The sequence below is a fragment of the Hyla sarda genome, chromosome 6, assembly GCF_029499605.1.
Source record: "Hyla sarda isolate aHylSar1 chromosome 6, aHylSar1.hap1, whole genome shotgun sequence".
Taxonomy (NCBI): Eukaryota; Metazoa; Chordata; class Amphibia; order Anura; family Hylidae; genus Hyla; species Hyla sarda.
The window spans coordinates 201,153,532-201,177,496 of NC_079194.1; the positions used below are offsets into that span (position 1 = coordinate 201,153,532).

Genomic DNA, 23,965 nt, shown 5'->3' on the forward strand with positions numbered 1-23,965 from the left:
GACAGGAGGAGTTGGAAGGAGACAGAAAAACACAGGCAGAGAGAGAGAGAGAGAGAGAGAGACAATAAAGAGGACTAACCTTTCAGCACAGTGCACTGGCGAGAACCCCAACATCGGACAGACTGACATCATATGTAAGGGCACACGCTCAAGGCATCAGTCAGTAGGATATGTGGGTTTTAACTTTGGTGTTTTTGCGGGCGGTTTTTATTCTTTTTTGGACTTTAGCGATCCAAAAAAGTGATGGGGATACCTTTTTTAATAAAATTTCGTAGAGTACCATTAAAAAAATAAAAAATAAAGATACAGTAGTGAAGAAAAATATTGTATCTAATGAAATGTATCTTTTTTATAACAACATTTTTTATGCCTTTTGAACAGGGATCAATTTGTGTGGGCGGGCGGGGGACCTAAAAATGTAGCCGACAATAATAAAAATGTAGTGTGTGTATGTTTTTAACTTTTTTTCTTTATTTTTTACATTTTTTTAGGTAGTACTACTACTCCCAGCATGGAACACACTGTTCCGTGATGGGAGTAGTAGTACATGTACTAATTGACAGATCGCCGGGGTTCATTGCAATCCTTCTGTATAATTTATAGATGCAGCGGCCTCTCTTCTATGGCCCCTGCACTGACGTATATATACACCTATTCATATTTCCCACAGAGAGCTGTGATTGGCCAGATGGTTCCAGCCAATCACAGCTCTCTGTGGGATATATGAATATGTGTATATATACGGCCGTGCAGGGGACCATAGAAGAGCGGCCGCATCTATACATTATACAGGAGGATCACAGCGGGTGTCAGAAGTGACATCCGCTGTGATCTATCCTTAACTGCAGGTACTACTACTCCCAACATGGAGTACACTCTGCTCCATGCTGGGAGCTGTAGTACCTGTATTAATAGACAAATCGCAGCGGGTGTCAGAAGTTACACTCGCTGCGATCTGTCTATTAATGCAGGTACTACAGCTCCCAGCATGGAGCAGAGTGTACTCCATGTTGGGAGTAGTAGTACCTGCAGTTAAGGAAAGATCACAGCGGGTATCACTACTGACATCCGCTGCGATCGTCCTGTCTATAGCAGAGATACAGCGCTCGCATCTCTGCACTATACTCCGGCCGTCCACTCATTCATATTTCCCTCAGAGCTGTGATTTGCTGCATCCATCCGGCCAATCACCACTCAGAAAATATGAAAATATGAATGAATGATGTTCTATTCACATCACTGGCCGGAATATAGTGCAGAGATGCGAGCACGGTATACAGCCGCATCTCTGCTTTATTATGGACGATCGCATCGGGTGTCAGACTGACACCCGGGGCGACAGGTACCACCACACCCATCATGGGACAGTCTGTTCCATGCTGGGAGTGGTAGTACTACCTAAAAAATGTAAAAAATAGAGAGAAAAAAGTGAAACACACACATTTTATAAAAAACTAAAAACAAAAACGTTGTTATAAAATATATACATTTTCATTTAATAAAATAATTGCCAAGGGGCAATTTCCACACAAATGAAAAAATGCAAGAAAAAACGCAAGAAAAAAAATCAGACGCAGGACATTACTGGCGTTTTTTCAGGTGTTTTTTTCAACCAAAAAAAACGTAGCACAAAGAACAAGTAGAAACTTAGCCTAAAGAAGCCAAGGAAACATGGAAAAGTCTCCAAAAGGCATCAAATTACAGATTAGACATTCTTATAATATGTCAACAAAAGTTAGATTTTATTTCCATCATTTGTAATTTCAAAATAACAGAAAACAAAAAAATGGCATCTGCAAAAGTTTTTGCCACCCTGCAGAATTTATAGCATGCGCTGCCCCCTTTGCAAAGCTGAGACCTGCCAGTGTCATGGATTGTTCTCAATCATCATCTGGGAAGACCAGGAGATGTCAATCTCAAAGGTTTTAAATGCCCAGACTCATCTGACCTTGCCCTAACAATCAGCACCATGAGTTCTTCTAAGCAGTTGTCTATAAATCTGAAACTGAAAATAGTTGACGCTCACAAACCTGGAGAAAGCTATAAGAAGATAGCAAAATGTTTCAGATGTCAATATCCTCTGTTTGGAATGTAATTAAGAAATGTCAGTCATCAGGAACAGTGGAAGTTAAAGCAAGATCTGGAAGACCAAGAAAAATATCAGACAGAACAGCTCGCAGGATTGTGAGAAAAACAATTCAAAACCCACGTTTGACTGCACAATCCCTCCAGAAAGATCTGGCAGACACTGGAGTTGTGGTCCACTATTCCACTATAAAGAGAAACTTGTACAAATATGGTCTTCATGGAAGAGTCATCAGAAGAAAACCTCTTCTACATCCTCACCACAAAAATCAGCGTTTGAACTTTGCAAATGAACATATAGACAAGCCTGATGCATTTTGGAAACAAGTTCTGTGGACCGATGGCCGGAATGAGCAAAGGTACGTTTGGAGAAGAAGGGGAACAGAATTTAATGAAAAGAACCTCTGTCCAACTGTTAAGCATGGGGGTGAATCAATCATGCTTTAGGGTTCTATTGCAGCCAGTGGCACAGGGAACATCTCACGAGTAGAAGGAAAAATGGATTCAATAAAATTTCAGCAAATTTAGGATGCTAACTTGATGCCATCTGTGAAAAAGCTGAAGTTAAAGAGAGGATAGCTTCTACAAATGGATAATAATCCTAAATACACCTCGAAATCCACGGGAGATTACATCAAGAGGCATAAACTGAAGGTTTTGCCATGGCCTTTGCAATCTCCTCAACTCAACTTAATTGAAAATCTATGGATAGACCTTAAAAGAGTAGTGCGCGACAGACAGCCCAGAAATCTCAAAGAACTGGAAGACTTTTGTAAGGAAGAATGGGCAAAGATACCTCAAACAAGAATTAAAAGACTCTTGGCTGGCTACAAAAAGCGTTTACAAGCTGTGATACTTGCCAAAGGGGGCAGTACAAGATATTAACTCTGCAGGGTGCCCAAACTTTTGCAGACGCCATTTTTTTTGTTTTCTGTTATTTTGAAAGTGTAAATGATGGAAATAAAATTTTACTTTTGTTGACATATTATAAGAACGTCTAATCTGTAATTTGATGCCTTTTGGAGATTTTTCCATCTTTCCTTGGCTTCTTTATGCACATTAATAAAAATTTTTACCTGTGGTGCCCAAACTTTTGATCCCCACTGTACGTAAATAACCCATATGTGGCACTAAAATGTTTCCTTAAAAAAAAAAGAAACATCCATAGTAATACAGCTTCATGCACATAATTTTTTTTGTGTGGCTTCACTATTGTTTATGTGCCTTTTTGTGCTACGCTGTCTTTCTTCCTGACAAACTCTGGCCTCAGAGCAGCGACGAGAGACTCCGCCCACCATCGTCACAAAATGCGGGCTCAAAATTAAACAGAAAAAGCCTCCAGACTGCAGATATTGCGGTATGACCCCCAACCCCCCCCCCCCCTCCCCATCACTCTCTAGCAACACTATTGGTAATAAAGGGTAGATAAAGAACTTCAGCTATTAACATAAGGGAAAACTTTTCTGCTTTAAAATATACTTTTGTAGGCGGGTTTCCCGGGTTTTGCTTATGTGCGATTTATTAATCAATGTTGTGCGACTATTTGATAAATAGGTCGCATCTAAGCAAAAGTAAGTTAAAGGACAACTGTAGTGGTACACTTTTATATATGCCCGTGCCTCAAAAATAAATAAAATAAACTCATACATAACTTCCTACGAGCCCCTGTTGGTTCGGCACAGGCCTCACGGTCCGGCAGTGCTGACGTCATTCCACTTCCTGGGGACAGGGACGCCGCAGGGCCGTCGGCGTATCACCGACCGTAGCGATGTCCCGCCCCGGCTGGTGATATGCTGAGCCCACTGTCATGTAAGGAGCTCTGGCCGGCTTCTTACATGACAGTGGGCTCATTAAAAAAAATATATTGTCATTTAAAAGAATGATAAATCTCCTTCCTTAATTTTACATCTGTCAAGGTCTGAATGTTGGAGATGCTGCAGTTCTGGTTCAAGCTGTCATGAGTGTTTTTAACTTACACACTTTGTAATGTATATTTCGCCTACAGAATGAAGAACAGATCAATCAGTTTCTCCAAACTCTGGTGTCTGACTTTGGTATTCCAGTTGTAGCGAAACGTGAGTCTGGAGTAACAGTTATTGAATGACATATGCAGAACAAGACATTTATGGCATATCCACAGAATATATTGTAAATCTCTTGTAGGTAAAGAGTAAATGGGAGAAATGTGTATGGCCCTGCACAGACTACAGACTAGTCTATTGAATTGTTAGGGCTTCAATACTACAGATGGAATACTGGTGACTTACTGGTGGTATTTCATATAAAATGCATCCATATTAACAAATCTATATAACTGACTTGATTTCCATCAACTCGTGCAAAGCTGTCCTTAGCAGTATGTTGTGTCAGTAAGCCAATCCAATAGTCAAAACTTTTTTGGACCCACTCCCAGTTTTATCTGACAAATACTGATGCTAAATATTGACCAAAATACTGCGTAAAAGTGTGTGAAAGTTTAAAACATAAAACAAAAAGGTAAATATTTAGGGTATAGTTACCTATTGGTTATAGATACTTACAGTACTTACTGTATTTAGGAACAACCTTTAATCAGATTCTCATTAACTTAGTAATAATTGTATAAAAAAGGAGAATGGTTGTCAACTTTTGATTGTTCAATAGGGTGTGTGAAATGTGTTACATTTTTAACTGTAAACCTTATTTATATATTTTGCTTGTTTTCACTTAAGTTATTATACTGAGTTATAATAATACATGAGTTTTTTTTTGCAGGTTTGGGGTCAGCTCTGACATACCTGATGGACAGTAAAGGCCTAAAAATATTTGATATCATCAATCCTGAAATACTCCCACATGAGGTAAGTGCAATATACAGTGATTCCCCGACTTAGGATGGCCCCGACATACGATCAATTCAACATACGATGGCCTCTCAGAGGCCGCTGAATGTTGAAGGCAGCATCAACATTCGATGCTTTTGTATTTTGGGGCCATCGCATAAAAGTCTATCCGGCAGAGCTGACTACTTCAGCTGCCGCCGGATAGCCGTTTAATGTGCCCTAGACCGTCCTCTTCATGCTCCGCTTCATGGCTGTCGCTCTCCTTCATCGTCATCACGTCGCCGCGCACCACATCCCGCAGCGATGTGATGATGGCGATGGAGAGCGACGATCCAGGGCAGCGGTGATGGTCCGGAGTGGCTGGGACACGTGAGTATAACTTTGTATATTTTTTATTGCACGGATCCCTCAACATACGATAAATTCAAGTACCGATGGTTCATTTGGAGATGTTGAGAGATCACTGTGATAAATTCTACTTTATAGGATGTGCAAATAAAATTTAAATGGGTTGTCCAGCTGTGGAAAAAAGCCTTAAATTTTTTTTGCTCTCTTGTCCATGGAGTATGTATGGTATTGGCAGTTTCACTTAAATGAGGTTGAACTGTAATACCATACACAGTGGCCCAGATTAACTGAAACTGTCTAATTCTTACACAGTGTAAATGTAGACTAGACAGTCTAAGAATGGACCAGATTTATAACAGTGGCTCATGTTATTTGATAAATCTGGCATATTCTTAGACTGCCTAGCTTAAAGGGGTAATCCTGTTTTAGACATTTTATCCCCTATCTAAAGGATAGGGGATAAGATGTCTGATCGAGGCGGACCCGCCGGTAGGACCCCCCGCGATCTTCCTGCTGAGCTGCATCTCCAGACTCTGAAACCGGAAGTTTCCGGGACTAGAGACGGCCGTTATGTCCCCTTCCATAGGCATTAATGGAGGGGGTGTAATGTCACGAAGGGGGCGTGGCGTTACACCACTTCTCCAGTCCCAGAGACGGGAGATCATGGGGGTCCCAGCGGCGGGGCCCTCATGATCAGACATCTTATCCCCTATCCTTTGGATAGGGGATAAAATGTCTAAAGCCAGAATGCCCCTTTAAAAGGGCACTGTCAGATACAAAAACTTTTTATAAGTTGTACATCTTGGCAAAACATTAACCTTTTGAATATTCTTCATAAGAAAATTTTATATCCTTGTTATAGAAATCATGGCTTATAAAATCATGGCTTTGTCCAAGCTGAAGCACAGGCATGGAAAAAGTCCAATAAGTAAGGGTGGGCTAGTACTTCTGCCTGATAGGACAGGAGAGAGCATAGAGGAATCCTATCAGACAGGAGAGAGCACAGAGGAGTGCTATCAGACAGGAGAGAGCACAGAAGAGTGCTATCAGACAGGAGAGAGCACAGAGGAGTGCTATCAGACAGGAGAGAGCATAGAGGAATCCTATCCAACAGGAGAGAGCACAGAGGAGTGCTATCAGACAGGGAAGAACACGGAGGAGTGCTATCAGACAGGAGAGAGTACAGAGGAAAACTATCAGATAGGAGAGAGCACAGAGGAATACTATCAGACAGGAGAGAGCACAGAGGAGTGCTATCAGGCAGGGGAGAGCACAGAGGAGTACTATAAGACAGGAGAGAGCACAGACGAGTACTATCAGACAGGAGACAGTACAGAGAAGTGCTATCAGACAGGAGAGAGTACAGAGGAAAACTATCAGATAGGAGAGAGCACAGAGGAATACTATCAGACAGGAGAGAGCACAGAGGAGTGCTATCAGGCAGGGGAGAGCACAGAGGAGTACTATAAGACAGGAGAGAGCACAGACGAGTACTATCAGACAGGAGACAGTACAGAGAAGTGCTATCAGACAGGAGAGAGCACAGAGGAGTACTATCAGACAGGAGAGAGCATAGAGGAATCCTAACAGACAGGAGAGAGCACAGAGGAGTCCTATCAGACAGGAGAGAGCACAGGGGAGTACTATCAGACAGGAGAGAGAACAGTGGAGTCCTATCAGGCAAGAGAGAACACAGAGGAGTGCTATCAGACAGGGGAGTGCATAGAGGATTCCTATCAGACAGGAGAGAGCACAGAGGAGTGCTATCAGACAGGAGAGAGCACAGTGGAGTGCTATCAGACAGGAGAGAGCACAGAGGAGTACTATCAGACAGGGAAGAACACGGAGGAGTCCTATCAGACAGGAGAGAGCACAGAGGAGTGCTATCAGACAGGAGAGAGCACAGAGGAGTACTATCAGACAGGAGAGAGCACAGAGGAGTGCTATCAGACAGGAGAGAGCACAGAGGAGTACTATCAGACAGTAGAGAGCACAGACGAGTACTATCAGACAGGAGAGAGCACAGAGGAGTGCTATCAGACAGGAGAGAGCACAGAGGAGTACTATCAGACCGGAGAGAGCATAGAGGAATCCTATAATACAGGAGAGAGCACAGAGGAGTCCTATCAGACAGGAGAGAGCACAGGGGAGTACTATCAGACAGGAGAGAGCACAGTGGAGTCCTATCAGACAAGAGAGAACACAGAGGAGTGCTATCAGACAGGAGAGAGCATAGAGGAATCCTATCAGACAGGAGAGAGCCCAGAGGAATCCTGTCAGACAGGAGAGAGCACAGAGGAGTACTATCAGACAGGAGAGAGCCCAGAGGAGTCCTTTCAGAAAGGAGAGAGCACAGAGGAGTGCTATACGACAGGAGAGAGGACAGAGGAGTCTTATCAGACAGGAGAGAGCACAGAGGAGTGTAAGCCCACCCACACTTACTGGACTTTGTCCATGCCTGTGCTTCAGCTTGGAAAAATCCATGATTTTATGAGCCATTATTTCTATACAAAGGAAAGGAGATAAAATAAAATAGAAAGGTTAATGTTTTGCCAAGATTTGCAACATATGAATTGTATTTGAATCTGACAAAGTCCATTTAAAGCGCAACTGTCATGAAATCTTGGTGCAATAACCTGCACATAGCCTTTGTACTGTGTTCAGGTGGTATGTATAGCAATGTTTTTACCTGATATTTGCAGGCTTTCATGATGCCAAAAAATGCTTTTAATCGAAGCCACTGACAGTCAGATAAGCGATGCCCACCCCCACGCCTACCCAGTATGTCAGCGCTGGGACCGCTGTGTGATTGACACACAGGTCCCAGCGTATGCGCCCTTCAGCTAATCTAATGTGTGCACCGCTGTGTGTCATCCAGCAAGCGCTCGCTCCCCCTTGTTACACGCCTATCCAACCGTCAGTGGCTTTGATTAAAAGCATTTTTTGGCGTTATGAAAGCCTGCAAATATCAGGTAAAAACATTGCTATACCCACCACCTGCACACAGTACAAAGGCTGTGTGCAGGTTATTGCACCAAGATTTCATGACAGTTGCGCTTTAAGTTTAGACTATTAGTTGGTTTAAACTGCTCCAGAATTCAGGGACATTTTGCTGCATCTTAAACAGGTTGTCCTAAAACAAACTTTTTTTTTCTGTAAATGCCAAAATAAAATATAACTCATACTCAGCCACCCTGCTCCCCCGTTACTGCTGTTCTGATGGTGCTCGGTCCCTGGTTGTCCTCTCTGCTTCCTCTTGCTTTTATGTTGTTCTGAATCTGCAGCAAGTGCCTACTGAGCCAATCACTAGCTAAGACAGGTCACTTCTGTGGCCAATGATTGGTTGCTTGGTCAGTTCCTGTAGGTTCCTGATGTCATTGGAAGCAGAAAAAAATGCAGAGTACTGGAGACCAAGCATCGTTTGAAGGCCAGGAATGAGGGTATAGAAGCTGGTCAGGAGAGTATGAGTTATTTTTATTTCAGCAACACCCAGAGGCAAGGTTAATGGAGCTGTGCTACAATACCAGACACAACATGTACAGGTGTGGTGCTGTTTTTGGAAGAAAGCAAGTATTTTCTAAATCCTTCCAGTACTTATCCGCTGCTGTATGCTCCACAGGACATTTTCCAGACAAGTGCTTAGATCCGTAAAACACAGCAGAAGCCTGATACCACAATGCGGAGTTCAATCCGGAGACAACAGTTTTTCTGGGAATATAAAACATAGGAAGGGAGGAGGGGAGAAATATGTCATTGGATCCACCAGAGCTCCAGGAATGGACACTTTTAGAAAGGAATGTAACTGTGAGGTCACAAAAAGAATATGAGCACCTGACCACAAACAATGGGAAATATCTGGAGGGCACCACAGCAAAGACAAGAATCCATGCGGTTTCCCGCATTTATCAGGATTTAAAGTGAGGCACTTTAGTTGTAGTTCAGCTAAGAGAGCGGGGAGTGACTGTCAGGGTTTAGAAATAATGAAGACGATGTTTTCGCAAAAGCTGCGATTTTGGAATCTTTGGTGCCTATTTTGCTGGGGTAGAGAGAGGAACCTTCAATATATCTAAGTAAGGGGTCACGTGATAAATTAAAGTGCCCCTAAACAGTTCCATTTTTTTCCATTCACAGTCAACACCATTTGGGTCTGACCATTCAGGTGACATTTTTAGGAGTTGAGTTGTGTGCCAAAGTTCCTATTCAATAAAGTTGCATACAAGAAATGCCAAGAGAACTTATCAAAGGCTTTTTCTGCATCCAAACTAAGAAGCACAGATGAGGACCTTGATTTGTCAAGTGTGTTTTCCGTATGTTTTTGACTGGCAATTCCATATAAAACTCTGTTGGGTGTTAAGATAAAACACCTGTGGGGTGTAAAGGCTCACTATAACCCTTGTTACGTTCCTTAAGGGGAACAAAATGGGGTCACATGTGAGTGGTTTTTTTTTTGTGTGTTTATGTCAGAACGGCTGTAATGATCAACCACCCCTTTGCAAATCACCTCAAATGTACATGGCGCTCTCACTCCTGAGCCTTGTTGTGCACCCGCAGAGCATTTTACGTCCACATATGGGGGTCTTTTTTTCCTTTTACATCTTGTGAAAATGAAAAGTATGGGGAAACACCAGCAAGTTAGTGTAAAAAAATTTTTTTTTTACAATAACATGCTGCAGTAGACCCCCAACTTTACCTTTTCATAAAGGGTAAAAGGAGAAAAATACCCAAAAAAATTGTTAGGCAATTTCTCCCGATTACGGAAATACCCCATACAGTCATGGATGTAAATGTTGGCACCCCTGAAATTTTTCTAGAAAATGAAGTATTTCTCACAGACAAGGATTGCAGTAACATATATTTTGCTATACACATGTTTATTCCCTTTGTGTGTATTGGTACTAAACCAAAAAGGGATGAAAGAAAAAGCAAATCGGACATAATGTCACACCAAACTCCAAAAATGGGCTGGACAAAATTATTGACACCCTTTCAAAATTTTGGAAAAATAAGATTGTTTCAAGCATGTGATGCTCCTTTAAATCGGCACTGTCATGAAGTAAAAAAAAAATTATATGTTGTAGTACTTAAGTACTGCAACATATCTCTAATATACTTTAATTAAAAAAAAGTGATTTTAAACCAGTTTAAAATCACTTTTCATTTTGGCCACTAGGGGCCCCCCTCCTATTGGCCGAATGCATTCGGCAGTGACGTCACTACTGAATTTCGACTCATTTAAGCCTGGCAATGAGTCGAAATTCAGGCACTGCGGTGCTCGCTCCCGCCTGTCAATCAAACAGGCGAGAGCGAGCACGCTGATAGCTGGGGCCAGCTCCACTGGCCTTGGTGGGAGGCAGTGCGCGCACTCATTGCTGCGCTGATCCTCCGGATGGGTAAATCTGCTCTCAGCACTAGAGGCATGGTGGGGGGGAGCGGGGTCGGGGGAGAGCCGCCCCTGCTGCTCAGCACTAGAGGCTGTGGGGGGGGGAGCGGGGTTCGGGGGAGCGCTGCCGCTCAGCACTAGAGGCATGCTGGGGGGGGAGCGGGGTTCGGGAGAGTTCCACCGCTGCTCAGCACTAGAGGCTGGGGGTAGGGAGCAGGAGCGGAGTAGCACTGCTGCGCTAACAAAGTTATTGTTTTCACCACAGGGTGCCTCCAGCTGTTTCACCACTACAACTCCCAGAATGCCCTGACAGTCAGTAGATGTCAGAGTAAGCTGGGAGTTGTAGTGGTGAAACAGCTGGAGGCACCCTGTATAGTGAACTAAGGGCAGAAGTGTCGGCCCCAGCAGGCATCAGTGACATCACGCCTGCTGGGGAAGTCTGCCTGGTAGTGAGCACACTACCAGGCAGACAAAAAGCCATTTTAATATAGTAAAAAAAAAATGTAAAGGCAGGGAGGGGGTTAGGGATAGATGGGCAATAGGCAGGGACATAAAGAAAAAAAAATGGATGGTGGGAGCTACCCTTTAAACTAGCCTGGGGCAAGTAACAGTTGTGGACAATATAAAAATCACACCTGAAAGAAGATAAAAAGGACTGAAGTTCTTGCATTGTGTGTCTGTGTGTGCCACACTAAGCATGGACAACAGAAAGAGGAGAAGAGAACTGTCTGAGGACTTGAGAACCAAAATTGTGGAAAAGTATCAGCAAAGTCAAGGTTACAAGTCCATCTCCAGAGATCTAGATTTGCCTTTGTCCACAGTGCGCAACATTATCAAGAAGTTTACAACCCATGGCACTGTAGCTAATCTCCCTGGGTGTGGACGGAAGAGAAAAATTGATGAAAGGTGTCAACGCAGGATAGTCAGGATGGTGGATAAGCAGCCCCAAACAAGTTCCAAAGATATTCAAGCTGTCCTGCAGGCTCAGGGAGCATCAGTGTCAGCGCGAACTATCCATCCACATTTAAATGAAATGAAACGCTATGGCAGGAGACCCAGGAGGACCCCACTGCTGACATAGAGACATAAAAAAGCAAAACTACATTTTGCCAAAATGAACTTGAGTAAGCCAAAATCCTTCTGGGAAAAACGTCTTGTGGGCAGATGAGAACAAGATAGAGCTTTTTGGTAAAGCACATCATTCTACTGTTTACCGTAAATGGAATGAGGCCTACAAAGAAAAGAACACCGTACCTACAGTGAAATATGGTGGAGGTTCAATTATGTTTTGAGGTTGTTTTGCTGCCTCTGGCACTGGGTGCCTTGAATGTGTGCAAGGCATCATGAAATCTAAGGATTACCAACGGATTTTGGGTCGCACTGTACAGCCCAGTGTCAGAAAGCTGGGTTTGCATCCGAGATGTTGGGTCTTCCAGCAGGACAATGACCCCAAACATACGTCAAAAAGCACCCAGAAATGGGTGGCAACAAAGTGCTGGAGAGTTCTGAAGTGGCCAGCAATGAGTCCAGATCTAAATCCCATTGAACACCTGTGGAGAGATCTTAACCCCTTAAGGACCAATACAAATAAACCTGTACTCCCCTGAAAGACCAGGCCTGTTTTTTCAAATCGGGGATGTCTGTCTTTATTAGAGAATAACTCTGGTAACATTTTGCCAATCACGATAATTCTGACATTGTTTTTTTGTCACAAGTTGTCCTTCATGTACATAGTAAAAGTAAGCCGATATCATTTGTAGTTTTTTTTTATAATGCAAAAAATCATGACATTTTTACAAAAAATTAAGATTTTTTGCTATTTTAACACTAATAGGGTGCATATATTTATACATACTGACCAAATAGTTTATGAAACTTATACTTTCAGATGTCTACTTTATTTTGACGTCATTTTTTTTGTTTTTAATTAACATTTTAAATTAGTTAGAAGCCTAACAATTTAACTTGAAATTTTGAAAATTTTGAAAATTTGAAAAGTACATCTTTTTTTGTGTGCTATGCAAGGTTTGCAGAAATTAAAAGGTAGTAGAACATAGGAACACCCCCCCCAAATGACCCCATTTTAAAAACTAGACCCCTTAAGGTATTCGCTAGGGGGTACAGTGAGTATTTTAACACCATAGTTTTTTGGCAGGAATTATTACAAAGTCAGTGTTAAAAATTCGAAATCTGCAATTTTTCACAAATGCATCATTTGGGGGGCATATTTTTTGTACATCACTTCTGATATTGAAAGAAATGCACCCTATATTTTATTTAGCTGCTTGTCCCATGTTCGGAAATACCCCCGCTTTGGGCATATATGGTTCCTTGGCCGCGTGGTAGGACTCAGAAGGAGAGGAGCGCCATTTGGCTTTCAGGGCAGAACAGTACCCCCACCCCCACAAGTGACCCCATTTATATACCGCATTCCTACAAGTTATTGGCTGCACCAGGGACCACTCTGATTAGTCCTTGGTCGGCTGGCAGTATAACGCGTCTGTCTGTGACAGTTAAGGCTCCTGATGGATATATCCGCCATGTTGTGGGAATAAGCACCCGCTCATGGCGAATATATCCATCACTGCTGTGGCTGGGTAGCTCAGTGTGTCCGCTCATGACTGCTGGCGGGAAATCCGCCGCTATGAGTGGACACACAAAGCTACCCAGCCGCAGCAGGGAGCTCATTACTGTGACTGCTGCATAATGTGTAGGATCACATGGTGGACATCCGCAGCATATTACATGCTGCGGATGTCCGCCAATGCGATCCTACACATTATGCATTTTTTTTATTAGATTCATTTAATAAATGCATTTTTAATATATATATATATATATATATATATATATATATATATATATATATATATATAATTTTTTTTGGTTGTTCTTTTTTTTTTTTTTTTACACTTTTATTACATTTTTATTTATTTTTACACTTTTATTTTATTTATTTATTTATTTTTACACTTTTTAATGCTTTGGAATACTTAGTATTCCAAAGCATTGCAGTTATATGCTGCCTGCCAGTTTTCACTAGCAGGCAGCATATTAGGACGTGCCTCTGGCACGTCCTTTCAGGCAATACCCAGGGCAGACCTGGGGGTCTTTGTAGGACCCCCGGCTGCCCAGGTATGCAGCAGCACCCCGCGATCGCGCTGCAGGGTGCTGCAGGATAGACAGAGGGAGCCCCCTCCCTCTGTCAGAACTCCTTACAGCGCGCGGTCACTTCTGACCGCGGCTGTAAGGGTTAAACTGCCGGGAGTGAAGTGAACTTCACTCCCGGCAGTGCGGCAGGTCCCGGCCAGCCGTGGACACACACAGCACCCCGCGATCGCGATGCGGGGTGCTGTAGGAGTGACAGAGGGAGCTCCCTCTGTCATAACACTTACAGCCCGCTGTCACTTCCGACCGCGGCTGTAAGGGTTAAAACTGCCGGGACCGAAGTTTACTTCGGTCCTGGCAGTGCAGCAGGGTCCCGGCTGTGTGATACAGCCGAGTCCCTGCCGCGATCTCGTTGGTGCACTGGGCAGCACCCACGAGAATAATGGACGAGTATAGACGTCCAGGTGCGGGAACAGCCGCCAACCTGGATGTCTATACTCGTCCGTGGTCGTTATCTTGTTAAAATTGCTGTTGGGAAAAGGCGCCCTTCCAATAAGAGAGACCTGGAGTAGTTTGCAAAGGAAGAGTGGTCCAACATTCCGGCTAAGAGGTGTAAGAAGCTTATTGATGGCTATAGAAAGCGACTGATTTCAGTTATTTTTTCCAAAGGGTGTGCAACCAAATATTAAGTTAAGGGTGCCAATAATTTTGTCCAGCCCATTTTTGGAGTTTGGTGTGACATTATGTCCAATTAGCTTTTTCCTCCCTTTTGTTGGTTTAGTTCCAATACACACAAACAGAATAAACATGTGTATAGCAAAACATGTGTTACTGCAATCCTTTTCTGTGAGAAATATGTCAGGGGTGCCAATATTTACGGCCATGACTGTATGTTGCCCTAAACTGTTGCCTTGAAATACGTCAGGGCTCCCAAGTGAGAGAGCGCCGTGCACATTTGAGGCCTAAATTAGGGATTTGCTTAGGGGTGGACATAGGGGTATTCTACGCCAGTGATTCCCAAACAGGGTGCCTCCAGCTGTTGCAAAACTCCCAGCAGGCCTGGAAAGTCAATGGCTGTCCGTCAATACTGGGAGTTGTTGTCATGCAACAGCTGGAGGCTCCGTTTTGGAAACAGTGCTGTACCAGATGTTTTTCATTTTTATTGGGGGGGGGGGGAGGGAGACTGTTAAGGGGTGTGTATATATAGTATTGTGCCCTTTATTTAGTTTAGTGTAGTGTTTTTAGGGTACATTCACATGGGCAGGGGTTCACAGCGAGTTTCGCGCTGGTATTATGAGCTGTAGCGGAAAATTTGCTGCATCTCAAACTTGCAGTGGGAAACTCGCTATAAACCCGCCCATGTGAATGCATCCTGTACATTCACATGGGGGGGGGGGGTGCAAACCTCCAGCTGCTGCAAGCCTACAACTCTCAGCATGCACTGACATGCTGGGACAGGTAGTTATGCAACAGCTGGAGGCATACCACTGCAACTTCCAGCATGCCCTTTGACTGTCCATGCATGCTGGGTTTTGTAGTTATGGAACAGCTGGATGCACATTGGTTGCAAAACACTGAAAGTTTGTTACTTAACTCAGTGTTTCCCAACCCGTGTGCCTCCAACTGATGCAAAACTACATCTCTCAGCATGCATGGTCTGTCAGGGCATGCTGGGAGTTATAGGTTTTGCAACAGCTGAAAGCACACGGGTTGGGAAACACTGAGTTAGGATGCAGACAATGTTTCCCAACCAGTGTGCCTCCAGTTGTTGCAAAACTACAACTCCCAGCATGCACGGACAGCCGGAGGGCATGATGGGAGTTGTGGTTTTGCAACAACTGGAGGAGAACAGTTTGGACACCATTGTGTAGTGGTGTCCAAACTGTAGCCCTCCAGATGTTACAAAACTTCAACTTCAAGCATGCCCAGACTGCCCAGGCATGCTGGGAGTTGTAGTTTGGCAACATCTGAAGGGCCAGATGTTACAAAACTACAACTCCCAGCATGTCTGGACTGTCTGGGCATGCTGAGAGTTGTAGTTTTGCAACATCTGGAAGGGCACAGATTGGAGACCACTGCACAGTGATCTCCAAACTGTGGCCCTCCAGATGTTGCAAAGGCTGTCTGGGAATGCTGGGAGTAGTAGTTTTGAAATTTCTAGAAGCAGCAGTTAAGATCACTTTACAGCGATCTTCACTGCTGCGACTGCATGGAACAAAACCCCCTTTCTACCACCCCTTAGATGCTCTCCCCCTTGTACAATAAAATACACAGGACAACAGTTGGATTTTATGGGCTGGGTGATGGTCACAGCTTATTTATTAACATGAATATATATAACCTATTATGAATAGAACCAGGAACGCTGCATAGCAGCAACTATAACCAAAAAACTTCCAAGGATACTTCAGCCGACGCAATCTGCCCCGCCGTGTCCACGGTGTGCATGAAATGCCAGCGGCCCTATCAACCGATCACTCTACGCCAGCTGTGATTGAAAAACGCCTACGGAAGGAAAAATGAGCAAGAAAAGATTTTGGACAATGGACAGCCGCGTGTCCCCCTCCACAGACAGAGCACTCATGCTTGTATTTACACAAGCTGAGGAACTTACAATGTCCCTCATTGTAGAGCCAGCAGGCTCCGGGTCGTCGCACGGCCACTGATCCCCCACCCCCGGTGTGACCGATGGCCCCAGACTGAAAGGACTGACTTCTCTGACCCATCATCAAACGCAACCAAGCATCAGTTGCTTTCACACCCCATCCGACCTCAGGCGTTAACGCCAAACGGCGACGAAACTCCTCGTCATATCGGCACCAGGCCATACCCCCATGGGCCCTATAAGCGTTATATATCGTATCCATATAAACAAAAAGCTCCGAGCAGCGCTCCGGATGCTTCTCGCCCATGATAGAACCCAACACTGCAAAGGCCTGAAGCCAATTCCCCAGCGTCTTCGCCACCCGTGGCTTGGTCGGAAAAGACCTCTCTGCCTGGGGCCTACGCTCCCGGTCAATGGTGAGTTGGTCCACAGAAACCAAAGACCAAATATCCACATACAAATTACCCCAAATCTTCTCCTTCACAGCCACATCCACATGCGCCCCTAGCGGGCTGACCCCACAAAAAACTGACTCTTTATGAACACCTGCCCTCACAGGAGAACTCTACCAGATTTTTCCACAGCGGGCACCTGCTGCCCTTCCAACTTCGCAAGCACCACTTTCAACGTGGGCAACAGTTCCTCCCCACCCGCAGCACCCCAAGCCCCTGCAAATTGGAACTCACCGGGCTGCGCAGGATCAGCCGTGGACGATGAGGATGGGACAGTTGTGGAAGATGAAGGAGCCGGCCCGCTCGCAGCAGCTGGTGGTGGAGCCTCACCTGCTGCAGGCCTCCTGCTCCCACGGGACGACCTCCGAGAAGACCGGGAACGGTGACCACGTCTCGCCCGACGGCAAGGCCTCCTGACTGGGCTGGCTGGACTACCGGAGCTCCGTCCGGATGAAGAGGGCAACCGCCAGCGGGAGGATCTGGACCTGCGGGACCTGCTATGGCTCCGCGACTCCAGGCGACAACAACCAGCGTGCCTCCTAGATGAAGCGGCAGTGCAGCACCGCCTAGAGCGGTCAGAACCCCGCGACTGCTACCTGGAACAGCGTCTGTGAGACAGCCAACCAGGGGAATGGTGGACACGGTCATACGCACGCTGACTGGCAGAGGGGTCCCCAGAGGGGGGTGGAGGGGGCAGGGCAGGCTGAGAAAGGGTCCCGGGAAGGGGCACACTAATCATGGGCAGAGGTGTCTGGGGCTGATTAAAAGAAATCCCTTTCACGGCATCCTCAAAGGGAGGTTCCCTGCCACCATTATCGGGCACTATGGGGCCATGAGGTGGGGGGCCAGCACCTGACATCGGCAACATTACAGCACCCGACGGGGGGGAAGTATCCGGGATGCCCAGGACTGCTGGGAGGGATGAGCGCCCATGTTATCAAGGCCACACACCGCCGAACAGCTGGGGGCACCCGCTCTAGAACTGCCCGGGAAACCGACAGCCGGAAGGGGCCCGGCCGCCCGCACATGCGCACCAGAGGAGTGCTGCGCTGGAACAGCACGAGACGCCGCTCTGCCCTGCCGGCCTCCGGCTCTCACACGGGGGGGACTAGGAGTCAGGCGAGTGGGAGAGCCAGACTGCCGCATAGTGCGGCGACCCCTCTCACTATACACGGCAGTAACCGGAAAAGGAGCAGGAGCAGCAGAGGGGACAGAGCCCGCAGTAGGGACGCCACAGAGCTCAGCAACTAACCGGGGTAAGACAGCCTCATCAGCCAGCGCACGCTCCCGGAGCACGGACCAAAAACTCTCGTCAGCCATGCTGAGGTACCTGTACCTTGGCTGCTGGAGAGAAAAGAGGAAGAGGCAGGCAGGAGTATAACTATGTCGGGGGGCATGCATTATACCCTCCCCTAACTGACAACAAGGGGGAGGGAAGATATCTGTTCTCCTTGTTAACTCCCTGTGTCCCTGCAGTCAGGGTTACCTACTCCTAATTGGTCAGGCAACCTACACTCTGATGCCGACGCTGCCTCCTCCACTTGCCTGCTGCCGGTCCCTGCTGCCTGCACCGGTCTGGCTTCGGTCCTCAGGTATGTCCCCCCCACCACATTGGCCCCCTCAGCTCTCGGTGGTCATCATCTGGGATCTGAACTTTCACCCCACACACAGGGACCAATCACAGTGATCACTGACCAGGACTATTCACAGATGATCCTGGGGTGTGTTGCAGAACTTGTCTCCCGCTGGTAACAGCAGGACTTCTGCCTGTTAACACAAGCAATGCCGTACATCGCTGGGTTAACTGATATAAAAGTCAGGATGCACAAACTAACTGCATAACCTGACGTTTATATAAGTCATTCTGCTTGAAGGGGTTAAAGGACCCGCCTGGGGCATTGGCTAGAGTAAAGATGGTGTTGCAGCAGGGACAGGGGTGGGACTGTTTACAGTGTAGCAGTGTGGGTGTGAAGCTCCACAGAAGGATAGGTTCTGTTGGTCACATACATTACATACCCACCCGTCCTCTTTCTTACTGGCACCATTACAGGGCGGTAGCTGCCTGTGCCCCAAATCTATCTTACAGAAATAACGTTTACATTTCATCATAAATTTGCTTCCCCCCCCTTTCTTCTCAAATTCTTTACTACAGTCTAGCCACACATGGACCATGTCTAATAAACTAATGAACACTCTAAATTGAGTGTTCCTCCCTTAGTTATTAAAAACACTTTTCCAACTTTGAAATCTGCTTCACATGTGTTTTTCCATGCTTGTTCGCCACATACTGCACAGGCGTGCAATATCCCTTCAGCACATTTAACTTATTGCCCATTTTTTCGTACTGGTTGGAGACTTCTCTCTCAGCTCCCTGTGTGTATTTTAACTTTCGTCTTGAGACAGACACCTTTGGCTATCTCTATAGCTCTTGTCTTCTCCCCCATTCTGTCCTTGAAATCAGACCCTGGGCTGACTTCAATACAGGAATATGAGAAGCACCTCACACCCCGGAAGTTTCAATATCACACAGGAGTAAGATTTACTGACAAAATTCACAGAACATCAACCTGTTCACAGACTGGGGTTCTTATTTTCGCCCCTCGAAGGTGCTCTCTGTGACTGTGCCTCCCACACCAGATATTAAAGTAACTCTATCAAAGGACACTATCACAGGTAAGATTACAAATGTCCTTACCTTGATTAACGGGCTACTGTCCCGGTGTCCCTTGATAAATTATCCTGTCCTCCGGCTTAGGGGGATGCTCGGTCAGAGAAGACCACCTCGAGCCCCACATTCGGGCACCAACTGTTTTGGATGCGTTCCAAGTGACTGCTCTAGGTTGATGTACTACTCCAAATTAGAAAAGATACGTGCACGTAGAGAAAAAAACTCACGCTGACAGAGAAAGAATGCCCTTCAATGTGTCGCCATGTTCAGTATTGTCATAAATTATTTTAGCCCACTGTGTTTGGAAGTACATCTTAAAGTTTAAGGAGTCATGCAGATTGGTTAGGAAACCTCCACAGTCTGCTCATAGATGAGAGGAGCTCTATGGTCAGTAAGATGGGTCCGTGATCAGATATTATCGGTAAAATGTGTGATGTAGTTTTCAAAGGAAAAAGGTGGTCGAAATCAGCACATTTAGAATAAGTTTCACTCGAGAGGGAAAAGTATACTCCTGTTCAGTAGGATTCAATAGTCTCCACAGGTTGCATAGGGAATAGGGCCGCTTAGAGGGGAATCAAATGCTGGGAGCCTAGTTGAAGTGGGGTATTTAGATACTCTGCCGCGATGAGGGGGTGAGGGAGGATTCCTAGCAAGAAGGAATGCTAAAAGTTTGAAGTAAATACACAAGATGCGGAGGGGGCTCAGCTAAGCAATCTGATATGATAGTACAGAGCTACACTTAGGCTAGAATTCCACAGAGATTTTTGCCCTGCAATTTTTTTGGCTTAAAAATGCCAGAAAAAACGCCAGAAAATCTGCCAGTTTCTCCCTGCGTTTTGGTGTTTTTTCTTGCATTTTTACCCTTGTGTGAAATGTGCCTTTTTTGGCTCCTTTGGCGTTTTTTTTGCAAAATAGTTGGGTACCAAAAAAAAAAAGGATGCAGTTAATGTCAAAAAAATTATTTAACTAAATGTTTATTTTTATAACAACATTACATTTTTTTTTATAAAGTGTGTGTTTAACTTTTTTTCCTCTTTTTTTTTAAACATTTTTTTATGTAGTACTACAACTCCCAACATGGAACACACTGATGGGAGTAGTAGTAACTGTACTATAGACATATTGCTCCGGGTGTCAATCTGACACCCGAGGCGATCGTCCATAATATAGCAGAGATGCGGCTCTATACAGCGCTCGCATCTCTGCTCTGTACTCCGGCCAGTGATATGAATAGAACATCAGTCAAATTTTCCGCCCAGAGCTGTGATTGGCCGGATGGTTGCAGCCAATCACAGCTCTGATGAAAATATGAATGAAGGAGTGGCCGGAGTACAGAAAAGAGATGCGAGCGCTGTATAGAGCCGCTCCATCTCTGCAATAGACAGGGTAGTGATTTTATCGCAATAGTCTTGATCAGCCCGACTGAGCTGCCTGGAAGCTTTTACTTTCGTTTTAGACGTGGCGATCAACTTTGATTAACGATCTGTGCCGCACGCTATTAGCCCAGGGTCCCGGCTATCATATGCCGCCGGGACCGACCCGGTATGATACGTGACCCCGTTTTAAATACTCGGACCGGGCACAGGGCGTACAGGTATGCCCTGCGTCCTTAAGAGGCTAGTGGGCACCCACCCTATAACAAATTGAGAAGTAAGACAGCAAAGCCCCTTCAAAGTCCCAGTAATACAATAAGGTCTAAAGCTATGTCTTCTGTAATAGAAAATACAAGTATGGCAATTACCCCTGATTTGAACATGCAGAAATATAGCCAAACCGGCTTGTTTAGGGTCATCAGAGTAGAGTCCTTATGTCCACTGTCACTTGCAGTTCGGCTGGGCATTGCAGTCGGAACCTTGCAGACCAGGTTGAAGATATGGTGTTGCACAGTATCTGAGGCAGAATAGTCCTGGAATACCAAGATTTTGTTGTCTTGTACTTCCAGAGGAGAACGGCGCTTGTAAGCCAGAGGATGTTTTCTTTGTTTTAGAATTGGAAGAATTTCACAATGACTTGATGCACCCTAGAATGGCAGTCACTCCTGTCCGGGCCAATGCGATGAAACCGCTATGTGGCCATGGAAGGTACATCTAGCGTTAGGCCCAAAGCCGTGCGTATTTCAGTAGAGACATAATAACCAGTGGCTTACCCTAAACGTCTTCAGGGAATGCCGATAAACTGCAGGTTATCCCTACAGCACATGTTTTCAAGTTAATAGAGCTTGAGTTGTAGAGATGCTGCAAGGTTCTTAGTGGTGGAGAGCCTGGTTCTATGACTTTTGATCCCCACTTCACTGATCTTTTTAGCATTACTAGTGATAAGTGATGGCGCACTGCTGATGAAGCTATGCAGCAGATCTAGGGGTTTGTCCAAAAGAGGCATTATGAGCTTAAAAGAAGATACTTTTAAGATGGTGGGCAGGGTCAAACAGAGCTGATTTTTAAGTGGCTTTCTAATTTCTCATAGAGGTTCTGAGCAAAAGTACTTTTACGATCTTCATTTGCCTTAAAGAGGTTATCCAGGATTTAGAAAAACAGCTCCCTGTGTGTGTCCAGGTTGGGTGTGGTATTACAACTTGGCTCCATTCACTTCAATGGGACCTAGCCCTTTAACCAGGTAAATGGAAAAGGCTTGTCTTCATGAGACTTCCTCTAGAAAAGAATCATGTTTGCATAAATTAAATGCCATGAATTCTAGCTAATAGCAATGTATCTACTGTATTTTATAAAAGATGTATCACTTTTTCACACGTTTTTTCCTTTCTTTTAAAGGGTTATATATTAGTACAGTTGGATTTTGGGTTTCCACAACATTTGCTGGAGGAGTACCTGATAATGGTCCTGTAGAAGATGAAACCAAGACCAATATTACCCCACCATTACATTGTTTAAGCTGTGTTCATTCAGTAATTTAACCCATTTGATGCCAGGGGTTTTTTGGACACTCTGCATCTCAGGAAGCAAAGTCAGTCTTGACATTTACATATAAAACTGAAATTGCTAAATAAAATAATAAAAATCATACCCCTGCATAATTATATCTTTTCTGGAAGTAGACACCTTGCATTTTCTTAAAATGTCACTCACCTACGATGGCCCCGACATACGATCATTTCAACATACGAAGGCAGCATCAACATACAATGATTTTGTATGTCGGGGCCATCTGGCAGTGCTGACTGCTTCAGCTGCTGCCAGATAGCCGTTTAATGTGCCCCGTGTGTCACTCACCTGTCCCCGATGTTCCGGACAGTCATCTTCATGCTCCCCTGCATGACCGTCACTCTCCTTTGTCATCATCACGTCGCTGCGCACGCTGTCCCGCAGCAACGACGGTGATGGAGAGCGACGATCCAGGGCAGCGTGATGGTCTGGATCAGTGGGGACACGTGAGTATAACTTTGTATATTACTATTGCACGGATCCCTCAACATACGATAAGTTCAAGTAACAATGGATCATTTGGAACAAATTACTGTTGTATGTTGAGGGATTACTGTATATACACAGACGCTTGTATGCATGTCTGTGTCAAAGTGTAAAAAGAAAATTGATAATTAAGGTTAAAAGTTATATGCACCACACCTCCTAAAAATACATTTTTAACATATGCACAGTCTCGTGTGTGTATATATATATATATATATATATATATATATATATATATGCATACAAGTAGAAATCTCAACTGGCACTACTGTGGTAGCTAAGGAGTAATGCAGAAATCCTATACCGAGGTCCAGATCACAGTCACTTGCTTAAGCCCGTGGTGGTGCTCAGCATACCAAAGTCCGCACAAATGTAGAAGTGCTTCAAACAGAAAGAAAGTTAGCTGCCACCAGCTCACCAAAGGTAACTTCAGGCTTCTATTTATTAAAGCAGGTGTATAAACAGGTGCAAATTCACTTGCAAGGAGCGACGTCCGTTTCACACAATAATGTGCTTCTTCTGGCTCCAGATGTGAGTGTGTGTATATATATATATATATATATATATATATATATATATAGATAGAGCAGGAAAGCAGCACTCCAGGGTAAGAAAAGGTGCTCGGGTGCCTACTGTGTCGGGTCTAGGTTGGGGACCCCTCCAAACACAGAAAAATTAAATGGACAGTGGCACACCAGGTGTCAGCAAAAAAAATGTGATTTATTCCAAAGACGTGTAGGCCTACACGTCTTTGGAATAAATCACATTTTTTTTGCTGACACCTGGTGTGCCACTGTCCATTTAATTTTTATATATATATATATATATATATATATATAAATAATACTAGGCGGGTGCTCAGTCTGCTCCAGAGACCTGGCCAAAGTCTCACTTCAATCCAGAATCCACAAACATAAGCAAAGACGGCAGTCCAGCGATTCAGATAAGTGAAAGCATGATTTATTTACCCATTCAATCCATACAAAATTGCTGCATGGTTTCAACCCACTCAGTGCTGGAAAAAGACCCCATTGAGTGAGTTGAAATGTTGCAGCAATTTTGTATGGATTGA

At 44.8% G+C, this 23,965-nt stretch overlaps 1 protein-coding gene across 14 annotated transcripts in view; it reads left to right on the forward strand.

Moving 5' to 3' along the window:
- Positions 1-22,490, forward strand: part of LOC130276609 (cholesteryl ester transfer protein-like) — a 264,288-nt gene extending 241,798 nt beyond the window's left edge. For 13 of the 14 annotated variants that reach the window (XM_056526212.1, XM_056526213.1, XM_056526208.1 and 10 more), the window contains 3 exons: positions 4,091-4,160; positions 4,840-4,925; positions 22,237-22,490. In XM_056526212.1, the coding sequence (XP_056382187.1) occupies positions 4,091-4,160; positions 4,840-4,925; positions 22,237-22,311 (231 nt within the window). In that variant the 3' untranslated portion in view covers positions 22,312-22,490. Of the gene's footprint in view, positions 1-4,090; positions 4,161-4,839; positions 4,926-8,874; positions 9,474-22,236 lie in introns of those variants that run through there. The other variant, XM_056526216.1, reaches the window with a different exon arrangement.
- Positions 22,491-23,965: the final 1,475 nt, after the last annotated feature.